This window comes from Lagenorhynchus albirostris, chromosome 18, assembly GCF_949774975.1.
Source record: "Lagenorhynchus albirostris chromosome 18, mLagAlb1.1, whole genome shotgun sequence".
In the NCBI taxonomy this organism is placed as follows: Eukaryota; Metazoa; Chordata; class Mammalia; order Artiodactyla; family Delphinidae; genus Lagenorhynchus; species Lagenorhynchus albirostris.
Window position 1 is genome coordinate 25,683,781 of NC_083112.1, and position 18,347 is coordinate 25,702,127.

Genomic DNA, 18,347 nt, shown 5'->3' on the forward strand with positions numbered 1-18,347 from the left:
CATTTGGATGTCAGCTGAGCACGCTGGGCTGATGATAAGAGGATGGAAGGCGGGAAGTCCACTGTGTCAGGACGGAGATGTGCAATACAAGACAGCGGAATGGCTATCAGCAGGTCTCATAATTATTTGCCTGCCTTTCAGGTGAACTTCAGGATGCAAAAGTTGTGAGCTAGTAGTTTCTAGTTGATTGTCTAGAGACTGCTGGATGATCTCTACTGTTTATGGAGTTGCCAGAGCTTTTCCAAGAACTCTCAGAATGGTCCAACCCTGTCTTGTGCAGCTAATCGACCTCCCCTTGTCAAAATGCGATGCAAGACCGTTTTTTTTGGTAGACAGTTATTATAATAAGCTATTTCTTCAAAAGTCCATGATGGCATGGACAGGTCCTCCTGCAAAAGCCTTGGCATGCTTGAGCTGGAGTCTTTCTACCTTCCGTGGGAGTGATAAAACTGGTTCCCAGGGAAGCTGCTCTCTGCCAGGCTCCTGGTGTGGCTTGTCTAGTCTTTATTTGTCCCTGGCAAAGACCTTTCCCTTACCCTCCTCCCAGCCACAGTGTTCAGCATAAACCTGCTTGTCCCTCCTCCTTACTCCCCAGTTTTTGCAGGTGTGGGGTGTGATTGGCAAAGAAAGTTGAGGCCAATGTCAAGAATTAATGTGGCATAGAGAGTTTTGGGTACAAATATATATGTGTGTGTGCGTGTGTGTGTGTGTGTGTGTGTGTGTATTTGTTCATCTTATAGAAGATTAGGTTAAAATAACAAGCAATTTGGCTGCAAAAGCCTGAATTAATTGGCTCAGAGGTCACTGATGTACTAGATCTTGATTATAGAAGCATCCAAGTCCAGCTTGTTCAAGAATCAGGGAAGGTGGTAGACATTAAATCACAGAGCACACAACCTCAGCTACAGCCAGCTGACCTCTGAAATATTGAGAAGTGTAGCCTGCATTTCTTCAAACTCTGAAAACCATCGCTCTCCCCTTGGTAGTTTCAGAAAAAGACCCTTCGGGCTGATGTTCCACAGGTGAGTTTTGGGCTGGCCGTCAGAGAAGATCATTGAAAGGCAGTCAGTCAGCCGCCAAGAGTTACTCTGTAAGGCAATTGTAGCAATAAAAAAATGTTAATTGTGCCGGGATCCCCTTGGGGAAGCTCAAAGGGGACAAAAGAAAAACAGGATCTTTCAAACCTGTCATTTTAAAATATTCAGTGGCACCGAAGTGGGAGCCTGAATATATTAAAGAAACATCAAATATTTAAAAATGACTTTTCTGCAAGTGATAAGCCGGAAAACTTAAAAAGAATTTGCACAAAATCTTCAAACTCATACATTGCTCAGTTTTTAACAAATGGCTGGTTTGTCGCCATTTTGAAGGATGTTAATTATACACTTTCCCAGGTGAAGAGAGGATGTGAATTTGCATTGCATAGCTTCACTGTAACCCACATCCTTGATGTTTTTCTTACTTTCCTGAAAGGCATTGGGTTGGGGCTGGGGTAGAAGTGTGGAAAAGGAAATGAGGGTGTAGAAGGAAAAGGAGAGTGACATTTACTGATCACTTACCACGTGCCAGGGACTTGGTTTACATTACTTTGTTCCTCTTGGGAACAACCCTGTGAAGCAGGTTATATCTATTTGACAGATAAGGAAACAGACTTAAAGAGAATTCAGGTCCAGTAAGTGGTAGAATTGCCAACTTAGGACTTTCATCGCGTCTTCTTTTTTTTTTTTTAATAAATTTATTTATTTATATTTTTGGGCTGCGTTGGGTCTTTGTTGCTGCGCGCAGGCTTTCGCTAGTTGTGGCAAACGGGGCTACTCTTTGTGGCGGTGCGTGGGCTTCTCACTGTGGTGGCTTCTCTTGTTGCGGAGCACAGGCTCTAGGCACGCGGGCTTCAGTAGTTGCAGCGTGTGGGCTCAGTAGTTGTGGCTCGCGGGCTCCAGAGCACAGGCTTAGTAGTTGTGGCACACGGGCTTAGTTGCTCCGCGGCATGGGGGATCTTCCTGGACCAGGGTTCGAACCCGTGTCCCCTGCATTGGCAGGCAGATTCTTAACCACTGCGCCAACAGGGAAGTCTTCTCATCATTTCTTTATTTCTTTTTCCTTACATGGGGACAGTAGTAGTTTCCTTAAAGACTCTTCCAGAAAGGAGAATGATATGGTTTGCTTAACAGGTGGAGAGGTGACTGAACACTGAGCTACACTTGGGAGACATGGCAGCAGCTTTGGGATGTTTCTATGATTCCATTCATTTATGTATTGAACTCCACTCGCTTGCCTCTGAGCACTCTTTTGACAAGCCAGTTTCTGTCACTTCCCTTGCCAAAGGCTCATTTCCCGGCTTATTACTGATGTTGAACTTATTTTTATTTACAGTCGTTTTCCAACTTCACTGGCTCCAAGGATGACCGTGGGACCTGCCAGTGCTCTGTTATCCTGCCAGACACCACCTTTCCTGTGGAGAGAGTGGAACGCTTGGAAATCATAGCTCAAACTATCTCCCAGAAGTTCGAGAAAGAGTTTTCTAAAGTAAGTATTTTATTCTTTTTTCCTCTTCCAACAATATCTTGTTAAGAACAAACAAAATACTTTTTATTCAGGACTTTATAAGCAGCCTTTCTTCACTGTATCAAAGAGCACATTTGCATCTACTGGAAGCTTTAGCATTTATTTCACAGCAACCTATGGAGTTCTTTACAGCAGGAAGAGTGAGAGCACAGGGAGAAGATGGGATGGAGATGAGTCACGCCACAGGATAAACTCGCTTCAATATCATGGTGTGTGTGCAGCTGGAAAGAAGCCTGAGTTCTCCCTGTAAATTTCAACTCTGAAATCTGTATTTGGTTTTGTGGTTTCTTCCTTTTGGTCTTCTTCTTGGTCATTCCTCCAGCTTTGCCTTCTTTTCTTTCCTCTCCTCTGTCCTCTTTATGTTCTATCTTCCTGCCCTTGCATTTTTTTCAGCCTATTCTATTCCATTCCTCCTTTCCTTCATTTCTATTTCTCCTCTTGCCTCAGTCCTTTCTTTCCCTTTTCCTTCTTATTTTGTTTTTGTTTTTTACTTTTTTTGGTCTTCTCTTGCTTTTGGACTTTCCCCTTCCTTCTCCTCCACCCCTCCCACAAATCTCCCTCTCATCTTCCTTCCTTCCTCCCTCTTTTCCTCTCTCTTCCTCCTATTTTCTCTTCTCAATTCACTCTCTTTCTTCTCTCCCTCTCTCTCTTTCTTGGGGTTAGCCTCTATTGTCTCAGCACGGACATTACATCAGATGCATCCAGCATTAGCCCTAAACCGAAGGCTTCCCTGGGAATTTGAAATGAGACTAGTAGGTGGCTCATCCTTGATAAAAACCTCCACTTGACCCCCTGATTACTGCTTTCTCCAGCCAGAGGAAGTCATCTCACGGGGTTAGCCCTTCTCTGAGCTGGCTGGAGCAATGAACTTGACATTCCAGTTTTGACCCCTTTAACCTTTTTAGCCAAGTTAAAAATCAACCAAAAGAACTTCCATCTTCTGTACAGGTGAAGTCCAAGCTAGGCTATCATCACATTATGCATTATTTAATGCCATTCCATTAATTTACTTACAAGGAGCTCTGGCTTCCCTGCAAGATTCAAAATAGGTTTTCCCAAGAAATTTCAGCTCAGCTACCTCAACATCGAGCCTAGCTCTCTTTTAAGACAAAAGTTCTGATGAGGCTGAGCCCCTGCTTTCAACCTCAATTGGTAGATAAATATTCTAAGTTTAAACAAGTGTCCAGGAAAATGTGTTTGACAACTCCAGGAACCTAGCTTCTTAAGAAATAAAATGTCCTTGAATTAATCAGCAGAAAAGGCACAGAACTAAATTATAAATTCCAGTCATTAATATTCATAGCATAATCAAGTACAGATAAGAAGTTATGCATAAAAACATAACAAGTGGAGGAAATCCTAGGTAAAGATCTTTTCAGTTAGAGTCATTTGCTTTGAAATAGTGGGAGCTATTGATTTGCATGTCTTCTTGGCTGGCAGGGATGTGAACGGCAGTTTGAAACCCCAGGCTGCTCCAGGGAGAGTTTTATGAGTCTGGGACATTTCATTCCAATCCTGTTAAGGGGGGGCAGGTGGTATCTGCCTTGCTAATAATTGGCAGGGAAGAAGTGTGGAGTAGGTGGGAAAACTTTCAGTTCGAAAGTGTCAGTAGCTGGTTCTAAAAATAATTCACGATTGAAGCCTAAGAAAGGAATTGACCTGCCCACTGAGATTTGCATAATGGATTCGGGGTGTGACAGGTGAGGATAACAACAATAGCAGTAATAGCTTCCCTCTGCGCTTTCCCGTTCTACTCTCAAGCAACCCTTTAAGGCATATAAGCCAGTGTTCTTTTCCCCATTGTAGGGATGGAAAAACTGAGGCTCATAAGGGTAAAGAGACATAAATGTAAAGGTCTTTTGGCTGCTTAAGCCAGGTCAGGAATCTCGGTCTTCGGAATCATTCTCTTTCTTTCTTTTTTATTTTTTTATTTTTAATTTTTTTGTGCTACGCGGGCCTCTCACTGTTGTGGCCTCTCCCGTTGCGGAGCACAGGCTCCGGACGCACAGGCTCGGCGGCCATGGCTCACGGGCCCAGCCGCTCCGCAGCATGTGGGATCTTCCCGGACCGGGGCACGAACCCGTGTCCCCTGCATCGGCAGGCGGACTCTCAACCACTAAGTCACCAGGGAAGCCCCGGAATCATTCTCTTTCAATCATTATCTTTCCTCTCTGCCGTGCGGTTATCATGCTCTAAGAAGAGATGCACCAGGTCAGTAATGCCTTCCATCCAAAATTATCTCTTCAGCTGAGGGCTTTTGAGTTTCCAGGTGAATTACTATAGCTGTCCCTCGGTTGTCTTGGAAATCACCGTTTATCTAGAGGCCTGGGGGAACGCCCGTTTGGGCAGGCCAGTAGAAAAGGATTTGGACTGTCTTACATTGATTCATTATCTGTCAGGACACGGAGAAGACAGGGACGGCCTCTGCATAAGATGCTGAAAGCATTTTATACTTTTCTGTTGTTATGAGATGTCCCTGTGTAACTGTACTTAGAAAAGAGACAACTCAGAATTTTTTTTTCTCTAGAGGGTTATGGTCTTTGGGGCAAGTTATTTAATATGACACTTTTGCTAATAGTTCCTCATGCATGAAAGGGTTGAGGCAGCCTGGGAGACATTTAGGCAACCCATAAACAAACTACGTCTACTGAGCCACGTTTCGTGCAGTGAAATATAATAAATTAAAAGGTCAGATTGAAAAAAACCTGAAATCACTGTCTAATAATTGCTGTAACTTATAGGGCATCCATTACACCAGGCACTTAATATACATTATCTCTAGAGTTTACAATCATCGTGTGAGCTTGTTACCGTTACCTCTGATTTATAGGAGGAAATGAAGGCTTAGAGAAATTAAGTGATTTGTCCACGAAGTACTGAAGCCAGATTTGAGCTTAGGTGGATCTAGCTGCAAAGTGCTTCATATGTCTTGACGGCCAATTCAAGCTCAACTAATCTTGTTGTTAAAAAATATATTAAAATGACAGTATGTGGCAAAGTACCTTTATTTATTTCAATTAATCTAGCTATGGTGACGATCACAGGTTTTGAGGAACTGGCAGAAACACAAGCCAACTAATTCTTTAGTTTAATAGCCACCTGGGCTGCATCCTTATCTATTACAAGACCACATTGACTGTATAGAGCAACAACGCCCCAAAGAGACTTTAATGCTTAGAACCCATCAATGACATGATACGTGCATAACGAACAGAAGAATGGGAGCTCTGAATGAAGGGCTGAGCGTTTGAGGGCAAGTGTAGATGAGTCGTCTAAAGCTCAAACTTGTAGTGACGGGGAGCTTTACATGAAAAATGTTGACCCAGGGAAGTGTCCCTGTAGGGCTGGACGCATATTCTTGCTACACATCCCCAGGTAAACTGGGTGCCTCTGCTGAGGCTGCACCTCCCAGGGAGAGTTGGGATGTTTCCAGAATTGTCCATTCCATCTCAACACTAGAGATCCGTACACGTGAAGAGTTTAGACTCACAATCGATTTAAATTAGTAACATTCACACCACGAAGCCTTTCTGGCCCATTCTCAAATTCTCTCCTGCCTTCTGTAACTCCATGGACGATTCCAATTTTCCTGAACATCCCGGAGCTATTCTTGACATTCCAGTGAAGCCCAGTTCTTGAAGGAACCTCAAGATTTCCCCCAAACAGATCTGTAGAGACCCTTTACTTTGGGGCAGAACCAGGGCAGGCCCACCATACGTTCTCTGAGGTTTGCAGTGAGAATCTGGGAGAGCCACATTTTATTTAGCAGAAATGACAGTCGAACCACTTATTTTTTATAGAACAACAGCTGTGATATGCCACCAAAATGTGCCAGGAAAGCTGAGGGTGTTTCATTCGTTCCAAGAGCTGGCAAGACCAAATGCCAAGAATATTCATTTCGCAAACTTCCATTTCTGCCATCGGTTGGCACTCCATTATTATTATTTTTTTTCTCATAGCCAATGTTTTATGCCTGATTTTTGGAGGAATTGAAACCTGGCTACCTTATATATGTGTTTGTACTTTTGAGTGGGACTTGCTAGGTATATATATATATATATATATATATATATTTTTTTTTAACCTCCTTATCCACCAAAATGTCACCAGCCTTATCAGCCTCATCTGATGGCAATGAGCATCAGTTGCCGAAGGAGATACACGAGCAGTGCCAAGGGCTGCATTTTCAACTTTCATTAAAATCCTCTTTGCCTGAAGCCCTAGCCCTTTAGGTTCGTGGCCTATGTGTCTAATTTGTACAGTGGGGTTAAGCGGAAAGGCTAAAAGGACAGAAGTTAGGGCTGCTTTTGGTATTAGAAAGATTAGAGGCTGACATCTGGCTCTGAATTCATCCAGGCCCTGTGGATCAGCTTCTTGACATTAGTGAAGTTTGGGGGAAAAGTATTACTTCTCTTCACATTTTTAAAAAGAATATAAAACCGGCAACTCTTAATGAGCAGGTCCTTAAAAAAGCCATGGCATTTCTTTTAGAGATCAGATACGGAAAGAACCACCAACTGTGTTTATTGAAATATCCATTTGGAGATTCCAATTATACACTAAATCACCATGGGAATTTTTGGAAGTATTTTAACTTAATGATCAGACATTCAAAAATATGCAACAAATGTGTAATTTAAAGGTCTGATTGCAATAATCAGTTCTTGGAATAAACTTGGAATAAATAATGTGGGTGCACTTAATGAAATGTGCACTTTACAGTTGCACATACCCTCACATATTGTGGAGTCAGTTGGATCTTTTTTTTAAATTGAAGTATAGTTGATTTACAATGTTGTGTTAGTTTCAGGTGTACAGCAAAGTGATTCAGTTATACACACACACATATATATATATGTATTTTTTTAAGATTCTTTTCCCTTATAGGTTATTTCAAAATATTGAGTATAGTTCCCTGTGCTATGTGCTATGTTCTTGTTAGTTACTAAATAGACATTTCACCAGAGAAGATATCAGATGGCCAAAAAGCACATGAAAAGATGCTCAACATTGCTAATTATTAGTGAAATGCAAATCAAAGCTACAATACCTCGCATGGGTCAGAATGACCATCATCAAAAAGTCTACAAATACTAAATGCTGGAGAGGGTGTGGAGAAAAGGGAACCCTCTTGCACTGTTGGTGGGAATGTAAATTGGTACAGACACTATGGAGAACAGTATGGAGGTTTCTTTAAAAACTAAAAATAGAGCTACCATATGATCCAGCAATCCCACTCCTGGGCATATATCTGGAGAAAACCATAATTTGTAAGTTGAGTCTTTATGTCACTCTATAGAAGGCAGAGGGGCTCAAAACTCATTGCATTTGGTGATCAACAAAGGAATTCTTCTCAGAGCATTTCTCCCTCTTCTAGAAAATACTTAGATTTAGAGTGGTGTTTCTAAATGGAGGGAAGGGGATGATGGTGGTGATTTTGCCCCTGGGGGACATTTAGCAATGTCTGGGGCATTCTTGGTTGTCACAGCTGGGGGGTGGGTAGGTGCTATTGGCATCTAGAGGCCAGGGATACTGCTAAACATCCTATACTACACAAAAAAGCCCCCCACAAGAAAGAACAATCTATTCCCAAATGTAAATAGTGCTGAGGTTGGGAAACGCTGATTTAGAGCATGTGTACTAAGCGGAGAAGGGCGGGCAAAAGACTGATTCAAACGAGTTTAGTTTGGGGTGCTAGTATCTTCAAACATTAAAATGGAGATTAAAATGTACTTGCGAATGATGATTCTGCAGCACAATTATTTTTAGTCTAGGCAAGTGCAAAATCCACCCTCTCCCCCACTGTAATAATAAGTTCTTTGTATTTGGATAGATTTTTAAAAATATTTAGGTAAATATATTTTTGATCCATTTCTTTAATTAAAAAAGATCGAAGGCAATCAGATAGTTCCCAAGGACTTGGTTAGTGGAGGAAAGCTGTATGACATCACTCTGAAAACTGACTTGAGCTGTTTGATTCCCCTCTAGGTGAAGGAGTATGTGCAATTAATCAGCGTGTATGAAAAGAAACTCTCAAACCTAACCATCCGAATAGAGATCATGGAAAAAGATACCATTTCTTACACTGAACTGGACTTTGAGCTGATCAAGGTAGAAGTGAAGGAGATGGAGAAACTGATCGAACAGCTGAAGGTCGGTTTTGTTGGAAGCTCAGTGATTGTTGACCAGCTGGAAGTGGAGGTAAGGAATGAAATCGCTTCTTGTGCATTAATAATGTCTCTTCAGTGAGCAAGTGCTAGGATCAGGATCGGAGTCCCTCTTCTGACGTCTAATGCTGTACTCTCTCATGACCGCCTGGCAAGGCCCGTGTTCTGTTTTGGATGGACACCTGGCTTTGAACAGTAAATTACACACGTTGGGAACATGCTGATTGAGGAGTAGGTGTTGTCTAATGGTCAGAGTCCTGCCCCAAAACCAAATGACCTTTCAGTGTCTCTAGAAAGGAGATGACATAAGTGTGAACAACTCCATGGCCAAGCTAGATCAAGGGGTCTTCTCTGTTCTGGATTTATCCTCATGGGACTGGAAGATCACAGTTTTGGATTTGCTAGGTCTGTTTCTCCTTTTGAATGATCACACAGTCCTGATCCCTCTTGGAATGCTTCTCTACATACTCCACAAGCCTCTTTAAAGGAGTTTCCAGTGATGATGATTTGCGAAGCCTTTTAAGCTCTGTGGATAAACACTATCCCATTAATGTTATGCTTGGGTAATTTATTTTTTATTTTTTTTAACATCTTTATTGGAGTGCAATTGTTTTACCACGGTGTGTTACTTTCTGCCTTATAACAAAGTGAATCAGCTATACATATCCCCATATCCCCATATCCCCTCCCTCTTGCATCTCCCTCCCACCCTCCCTATCCCACCCCTCTCAGTGGTCACAAAGCACCGAGCTGATCCCCCTGTGCTATGCGGCTGCTTCCCACTAGCTATCTATTTTACATTTGGTAGTGTATATATGTCCATGCCACTCTCTCACTTCGTCCCAGCTTACCCTTCTCCCTCCCTGTGTCCTCAAGTCCATTCTCTACGGCTGTGTCTTTATTCCTGTCCTGCCCCTAGGTTCTTCAGAACCTTTTTGTTTTTTTTTAAGATTCCATATATATGTGTTAGCATACAGTTTTTGTTTTTCTCTTCCTGACTTACTTCACTCTGTATGATAGACTCTAGGTCCATCCACCTCACTACAAATAACTCAATTTCATTTCTTTTTATGGCTGAGTAATATTCCATTGTATATATGTGCCACATCTTCTTTATCCATTCATCTGTCAATGGACGTTAGGTTGCTTCCATGTCCTGGCTATTGTAAATAGAGCTGCAATGAACATTGTGGTACATGACTCTTTTTTGAATTGTTTCTCATGGTATATTCCCAGTAGTGGGATTGCTGGGTTGTATGGTAGCTCTATTTTTAGTTTTTAATGAACCTCCATACTGTTCTCCATAGTGGCTGTATCAAGTTACATTCCCACCAACGGTGCAAGAGGCTTCCCTTTTCTCCACACCCTCTCCATCATTTATTGTTTGTAGATTTTTTGCTTGGGTAATTTATATCAACGAGAATTTACTAGCACAGTCATGACATGGGCTATCATTGAGAATTCCAGTTCTGTATTTTAGAATTTAGGTTTTCTCTGGCCCTCACCATTCATTAGAAACTTAATTATAGTACGACATGAGTAAACACGAGTTTATAGGGGAAGGTTATTAGAGATGAACTTTAATGGACACTTGTGGATACTTAGACGGAGCCTGTTCTGTTATTAAAGCTGTTAAAATCTTTGCCATTTTCTTCTTGTCACGCACATCGGCCTGCAATCTGACAGGCATTCACGCTAAACCATGAAATGTATTCTTCCAAATGAAACCAGTCAGAAGAATCTCAGGTGTATTCTCTGGCAATGTTTCCCTAAGTGACATATTCAGCCCTGAATGTTTATGAAGGAAATTGCGCAATAATATAAAGTCACTCTGAATTTTGATTTCCTTAGATAAGGAATATGACTCTCATGGTGGAGAAGCTTGAGACGCTAGACAAAAACAATGTCCTTGCCATTCGCCGACAAATCCTGGCTCTGAAGAACAAACTCAAGGAATGTGAGGACTCTAAAGTCGGAAACCTTCCTGCCCTACCCCCTCCCCCTGCACCAGGTAAGGGGGTCCCATTTTTACCAGGCCCCATTAGGAGCTAAGGGTTGGGTGGGGAAGGGCTCTGGGATTGTGGAGGTGAAGGAAGGATGGGATTTTTGCGGCTCTGAGTTTACTCTTCCCTGCTTTTAAATCTCACCTACCAGAGCTCTACATACTGTCATGTCCTGGGGCGCACAGAAGAAATGTCTCTACGGTGATTGTCTGGTTATCAGGAGCCCGGGGAAAGCCTCTGCAATCCGCTTGGCTTCCCCTCCGGGCTGTCCTGTGGATTGTAAGGGCTGATTGGCTCATTTATGTGATGAGCTGGGTTACGCCTTGAATCCTCCATCCCTCCTTCCTTCCTTCCCTCCTTCCGTCCACCTCTTTATTTCTCCTTCCTGCTTTCCTTAAATGCACGTGCTGTGGAGTGCCTCCCAGGATTCAGTGAGGATTTAACGGATGGCTCCGCATGTCCAGTACGTGAGGGTGTGTCCTGCCGTCCCTCCTGGACTGTGAGTTCTTGCAGGGCAAAGACGGCGTGTTCCTCTCTAAGGAATCATCCTTGGAGGGGGTTAAGTGTAGCGTAGAGGTGGGTGCTCATAAATACCTCCTTGAATGGACTGGTGGAGTGTAGGGGTCAGGGGCATGGCATTGTGACCCCAAAGGCCTGAACTTTCCAGCTATGTAGCCACAGCAGAAAGGTTCTTAGTCTCCTCCTTGGTAAAACGGGAGAACAGTAATACCTACTTGGCAGCGTTGCTGTGAGGATTCATAAAACAAGTCTTGGGAGACTCAGAGCTCTGTGATCGGCATTTATACACTGGCGATTGTATTTGTTGTTAATGAGGATAATTGAAGTGAACATCTTGCTGCCAACAAAAGCAGTGCTAGATCCGTGTGTGTTCCGGCACGTCCCTCCAGGAGAACTAAAGCCGCAGGGTCCAGCCCTGGAGCCAGGGTCATAGGGAAGCTCTCTTTGCACATCCTGAGCATCTCAGCCTGAACGGGGACAGTATCTGTTAATCAGATCGTACAGCTCTTGTTATTTTCATTCATTCCTATTGTCACCACCTGCTTCCTTTTGGGCCATGCGTTTCTGGATCCTTGTCAGTGTCGCTGGTTTCTTTAAGGCTTTAATTAAATACTGCCACAGTTATAAGCCTCTTGGTGTTGTTCAGAGCCCTACCTTCCCTCCTTCTGCAGTTGGGAATCTGTCACAGTACGACATGCAGAGGAGGTTTGGGACAAAGGCCATGCTCTGTCCTCTAACAAACCAGGCTAAGTGTGGTCTGGGATCAAAGGTGTCAACGTCGTCATCGGAAATGAGAGCTCATTCTGCGGGGCCACGGAGGGCTCCCTGAGGGCAGGAATCAAGCAGCGACCACTCCTGATACTACCTGAGCAAGTCTTTCTTTCCTTCCTCTATCCCTCCTGTCCTTTTTTCTTTCTCTCTCTTTTTAAACCTCAGCAAATTGTCCTCGTGAAATAGCTTTTTCTGCCACAGTTTTCTATGCATCCCTTGGAATGAGGACATTTTAGAGCAGGAAAGAACATTCAGGTCTGTCATGTCTCAGAGGAGGGGACTTAGTGGTGAGGCTACTGCTTTTCCCGAGGCCACACAGGCAGCTGGTGACGGAGCTGAGGCCGAAGTGCAAGGCCCCTTGCTCCCTGTCATCTCGGGACCTCGAGGGTTAGGCGTCAGTAACTCAAGGCCGGCGGTGGGGGAGAAAGTACATGGCTTAGTATCTAAGGAAGAAAACAGTGAGTCTGTTTTCTTATTTTTGTTAGCCTTTTTTTTATCTAGAACTTTCCCCCACGTCCTCACACTTAGACTTTTGTGAGCCAGCCCAGCCCAGCTGTGTTGTTTAAACAAATTGGACGCAGATTTCCTCTCACTTTCCCACAACCTTGGCTGTAGCTGGATCCCTGCCAAGCCACTTGGCCCTCCTCCAGCTCTGTTCATATTATATTTATGATGTTTATATTAAACTGACTTTTTGTCATGTTTTGAAATCAATTTCTTTCACTTGCTCTCTTTCTGTTTGGATTGGTTGATAATGCAGAATTGGAAAGTCCCCAGGCACCACAAAGTTGTGAGCCTGTGGAGACTTTAATTAAAGTTACTCACTATTATGGGACTTTAAAATCTGGCCTGTCTGCTTTTTTTCACTGCAGAGTTGCGCGGAACAAAAAACACTCTATGCGAGTTTCAGCTATAAAGTAATTCTGTGCTCTCTTGGGCCCTCTGGGCAGCTGCAGTTCGCTACCCCAGCGGTCAGCTTGATCTGAGAGCCAGTACGTAGCATTAGGGCTCAATAAAATGTGCTTTATAGATGGCTTCTGCTGCAAATGGCGTCCTTTTCTGCTTCATTTCATAGAACTTTCTAATCTAAAATAATTGGCCTTGTGCTCATTAACTGTTTTTCCTGAGAACAACTGCCTTCAGTTTCTCTCTGTTCTCCCCCTGAATCTAAAGGACTGCAGATAGGAAAATGGGATGTGAATGCCCAGGGATCATCACTGTTGTGCTCAAAGATGCAAGGATCTGTGCCGGCACATAGTAGGTGCACAGTAAATGGTCCACGAAAGATGTAGGGTGACCGGTCAAAATTCCAAGCCTAGAGAGGAGCAGAGTGTTAGGTAACACATATCCATTTCATCTTAATCATTTTATGATTATAACCATTTTAATTGTATTATCGTCTTTGCTCAAAGTTCACTGGCCCAGGTGAGAGAGGGCATTGATGGATCCAAGATTAAGTTTCCTCTGCTGGTATATAATCTTTAGCTTTAAAAAAAAAAAGTGCTACTGGCCATGAGACTTTAAAAAAGCCAAGTTAGAGTATTTTAAAATCTCACCATGTGGCCTCCCAGGATATTTTCAGAATACCATGGCAATATCTAATAAATTGCATGACAAAGAAGAGATTGCCAACCAAGGCTATCCGGTGTAGAGGGTTCCCTGCATTACGTTCAGTGGATTGAATACCAGGCTCTTGGAAACTTTCAGTTATGTACCAGGGTAAAGAGCTAGTGTTTTATAAATAAGGGTAAGGTGAGTTTGGGGGATTTAATCAGTTTTTATTTCCACAAACATAATTTGGTGTCACTGGGTAGCTGGTCCTGTTCTGGGCACTCGGGTTATCAGGGTAAGTACAGAAACCTCCAGAAACCACTATCTTGGAGGGGAAGCAGTCGTGTAAACCTTCAGTTGTAACATGGATGTGATTATAATGCTGACCGTTATCATTTATTGAGTCAGATGTACATGTCTTCTGTCTACTCTTCCTCACAATTCTGCAGAGTATGTATTCTTATTTTTCCTTTAACGTAAGGAAACTGAGGCTCAGAAGGTTGGGTAACTTGCTCAAGGATACGCGGTTCATAAGTGCTGGAGTCAGGATTTGAATTGGAATCTGGCAATGTTTTCAGTGTACCAGGCTGCCCTCCACAGATGCTGTAATGGAGAGAGAGGTGCACCTGTGATTCCTAGAGTGACAAGAAAGTTGCAAGAAGTCACCAACCTGATTAACACCAAATTAGCTTGGCTTTTTTGCTTGCGGAGTAGCTGAAAGGGTACCTTCGTTCTCATTTCTATGGTGTGTTCTCTTCCATCAGGAAGTGCAAAATGATTCGTTGGTTTTTCATAGTTCTCGGGTCAGGGTTGGGCAGTGGGCTGTTGTTCCACTGGTAGGATAAAGTTGGCATAAAGAAAGAAAAGAATGGAGTATCTCTAAGACCTTGAAATGCAGGCTGGGAAAGGGTACAAGATTAGAAAGGGCGGGGAGAAGCTTGGTGTAGAAAGGGTGGGCGGATGGGGTCTCTGCTTGCGCTAGATGAGCAGTGGGCACTGGGCCGGCTGTCAGTTTCACTCATATTTCTAAGACGGTTTGTCGCCAGGAGTCGAGGAAACCCGCCATAGCCTTGTCAGCAGTTTGTCACTGCTGTAGCCACATCTGTAGCATGGACAAGAATACTTAGTTTTCTTCTTATTTCCACTTCCTTTGATGAGAGCCAGGGCTCTAAAAATGGTCTAAAGGAGATAGAGGATAAAAACAAAAAGGACAGGAGATGTTTAGAGTTGTTGTGGGGTGAGGAAAAGAGATTTAAATGACCTACAGTTTTAATATTTATACCAGGTACAATTTTAATCACCTGGTCAACTTGTGAAATGATGAGACAGTAGTAGTAGTAGTGATTTTTAAGAGAAGTTTATTTTGGTTCCTTCATATCTAAGGATTTCCACATCTAGGACAGAATAGTTTATTTTCTTTAATCCCATGATAAAATACTTGAATGTGTTATATGCCTCGTAAGCTTTCCTTAAACAATTTGTTGCTGTTGGTTTGGAATCTTTCCTTTCAAGGAGGGCAAGATTCAATTAAGCAAATAATGCCTGAGTCTTCTAACCTGCAAGGAAAAAGTGACTTTCGTTTATTTCCTCAGAGTGAAATGTAGTTGAATAAATAAGTTCTCGGGAAGGTATTTTAACTAGAAAATCCAGTTTGTAACATATGGAAACTCAAACAGTTTTTGTTATCATTAGGCTGAACACACCGCTAACTCTATTTTAATAATTCATGCATTGTTTCATAAACAAAAGCAAACAAGCATTCATCTGAGAGATCACTTTTAGAAGAGGAAATAATAATTTATAATTTTATTATTTCTTTAGAGGAGAGCAGTCTTTTAGCTGAACACACGTTGCTTTTTATTTATGAAATGGTGCATGCATTATTAAAATAAAGCCGTGACTGTGTTCTGCTTAATGATATGCAAAATTATTTGAGGTTGGGTACAGAGTGGTTTCATTTCTCTACCTGTTGTATGGCTGGCTGGCTTTCCCACCAACTGCGGATTTATGAGAGCATTTAAGGAGCACGTATTTAATTCCAGGACCAAAAAGCCCCAACAGATTGGAAAAATAAAAGCAGGATTTCTAGTGATGGTTTCATCTCTGAACAGTCCTTGAATGAGGAGGGGAGAAAGGGGAGGCATTTAGCAAGGAAAGGAATGGGTCTTTCCATATGTGTCAGAGGCCGGGACTCAGAGGCGAATGCTTTGCACCCCCTTGCTCCCCACAATGTTAATCTCGGGCAATTCTTTGGAGCTCTGCTTCTGGCCCAAGCCCACCTCACACACTCTCCGTGGCTCCCTGATTCCCTCCAAGCAGTTAAAGGATGAGGGAAAATGATCTCAAATGTATCTGAAGTTGACTTTTCTCTGTAATTCCAATAAAATTTATGACCAGTTTTTTAAGGGTATTTGTTAAGATTCCAGAAAATGTGTGTTCAAATCTTTAGATAGCTATTGTAAAAATACTGGAGGAATTTTATTTTATTTTTTATAGCTCATAAATGGTCTGGGTTGGCAGGCATTTCAGAGAGAGGGCTCTGCAAAGGGCCAAATTGCCCAGACTGAGTTATGCACCCAAGTGTTACAGAGAATGTAGATTCAGGGACCGGTGAGTCTGGTCCCACTTGATTGTACACATTGTGACAGTGACAGCAACAGAATGGGAACGACGAAGTGCTTGCCTGTCATTCTGTGGCACAGTAGACTATGGCTTATGAACAGCAAGGCCCACTTGTAACTGTGCAGTGAGATGGGTCACCAAGTGATCTATGCGATCGGCTATGTTTTGGGCACAGAGCAGGCAATGTTGCCCTATAATAACTTCCATGGCTTCTCAAGGCTGAAATCCCACCATTAGAGGACCGTTAGAGGACCTCTTAGAGGTCCATTAGGAGACCATCTTTCTGTATCTTTTAAAATGCCATAGTACAAACTTCCTCTTTTGAGAGTAGCTTGGGGCATCATTGGTACCTGGTGTGTATATGCCCTTGGGGTCCCAGGGAAGGGCAGAGGGTGAAGGGAAGAAAGACTTGCCTAGGACAGACTTCTCCTTCATCCCAATTCTCCCTGACCCTGGTGAATAGCAACTTCTGGCTTTATGAAAATAGGGTAGCATTCTCACCTGATCTTACTTTCTTGATTTCTCTATAAGGAAAAGGAAATAAAATAATATTGGCAAAACGCTTTCTCGTAGAAGAAAATATATTAAATTCACCAAGTCCTCCTTTCTACTTTCTGGGCCCTCAACGCTTCTTAATATGGCTCTTGGGAATTTCATTATCCCCATTTTCCAGATTGAAAGCTCATTCATGTAAATAGAAGGTAGTGCTCTCTAGAACTGACAGTGGGTTTGCATTGAGACAGAAACCAAGAGTAGGTTTTGCCTCTTCTCCATCAGGACCACGGTTGTCATTGAACATTGACAAGAAAAATGTTTATGGATTCCTTTGGTTCTTAGGATATTAAACTGTTTGTATCTTGTCATTCATTTTCTCTAAGAATGCCCTTTTATTTGCTTGTTCCTCTAGGGAGCTGTGCTCACGGCGGTGTGGTGAACATCAGCAGGCCGGTTATAGTTCAGCTCAACTGGAGAGGATTTAGCTATCTGTACGGCGCCTGGGGTCGGGATTACTCTCCTCAGTACCCAGGCAAAGGGCGGTACTGGGTGGCACCTTTGGATACTGATGGGAGACTTTTGCAATATTACAGAATCTACAATACACTGGATGATTTGCTGTTGTACACAAATGCCCGAGAGAACAGGATAAGCTATGGCCAAGGTGGTGGTGTAGTAGTTTATAAGAATAACATGTATGTCAACTGGTACAGCACCCGGAACATTGCCAAAGTTAACCTGACCACTGCCTCAGTTGCTTTGACTCAAACTCTCCCTGATGCTGCCTATAATAACCGCTTTTCTTATGCTAATGTTGGTTGGCAAGATATCGACTTGGCTGTGGATGAGAATGGATTGTGGGTGACTTATGCAACTGAAGCCAGCACTGGTAACATGGTGATTAGCAAACTCAATGACACCACACTTGAGGTGCTAAACACTTGGCATACCAAGCAGTATAAACCATCTGTTACTAACACATTCATGGTGTGTGGGGTTCTGTATGCCACCCGTACTCTGAACACCAGAACAGAAGAGATTTTCTACTACTATGACACAAGCACAGGGAAAGAGGGTAAACTTAACATTGTAATGCAGAAGGTGAAGGAAAAACTGCAGAGTATTAACTATCATCCTTTCGAGCAGAAACTTTTTGTCTATAATGATGGTTACCTTCTGAATTATGATCTTGTCTTCCAACAGATACCCCAGTAAACTTTTATGTGTTAGGGTGGAGAGAAATAAAATTTTTTTTGACAAAAAATGGTCTTCTCCACTTATTTAGGTATCTGTGGGGGAGTGAGGGATGAGGAAGTAGGGCGGGGCTCAGGATTCAAAAGTGTATCTGCTTAGCTGTAATGTTTGGGAGCAGAGTTCTACCACACTAGAGACTTAGGACATTGCCCTGATTGGATGAGTTCTCTTGGAAGCCACCTGCTTCCTGGGATGCATTTCTCAACTGAAATAAGGTCATTTCAGGGTGGACGGGTTGTCAGAGGTCTCGGGGCATCATGGTTCTAAGGAAGCCTTCAGTGAGGTGACATCTGGAAATTAAGGAACTTAAAGAGAACTCTGTATGGCTTTGGGGATTCTTTGTACAAAAGAGAGGGCTCAAGGACCAGTTCCCCTCCATATAGCTTGGTTAATTCTTCCA

General features: G+C 42.8%; 1 protein-coding gene across 1 annotated transcript; it reads left to right on the forward strand.

The window, feature by feature from the left end:
• The first annotated feature begins 2,382 nt into the window (after nucleotides 1-2,382).
• Nucleotides 2,383-17,908, forward strand: OLFM4 (olfactomedin 4). The gene is made up of 4 exons (XM_060129359.1): nucleotides 2,383-2,526; nucleotides 8,554-8,766; nucleotides 10,584-10,743; nucleotides 17,106-17,908. The coding sequence occupies exons 2-4, from the start codon at nucleotides 8,626-8,628 to the stop codon at nucleotides 17,906-17,908; spliced, it is 1,104 nt and encodes a 367-aa protein (XP_059985342.1). The 5' UTR covers nucleotides 2,383-2,526; nucleotides 8,554-8,625.
• Nucleotides 17,909-18,347: the final 439 nt, after the last annotated feature.

What these genes read in the sequence shown, in the direction of transcription:
- OLFM4 (XM_060129359.1), top strand. Translation starts at nt 8,626, where the DNA reads ATGGAAAAAGATACCATTTCTTACACTGAACTGGACTTTGAGCTGATC. An exon ending in TTGACCAGCTGGAAGTGGAG is followed by an intron (nt 8,767 to 10,583) that starts GTAAGGAATGAA and finishes TGATTTCCTTAG; the next exon opens with ATAAGGAATATGACTCTCAT. An exon ending in ACCCCCTCCCCCTGCACCAG is followed by an intron (nt 10,744 to 17,105) that starts GTAAGGGGGTCC and finishes TTGTTCCTCTAG; the next exon opens with GGAGCTGTGCTCACGGCGGT.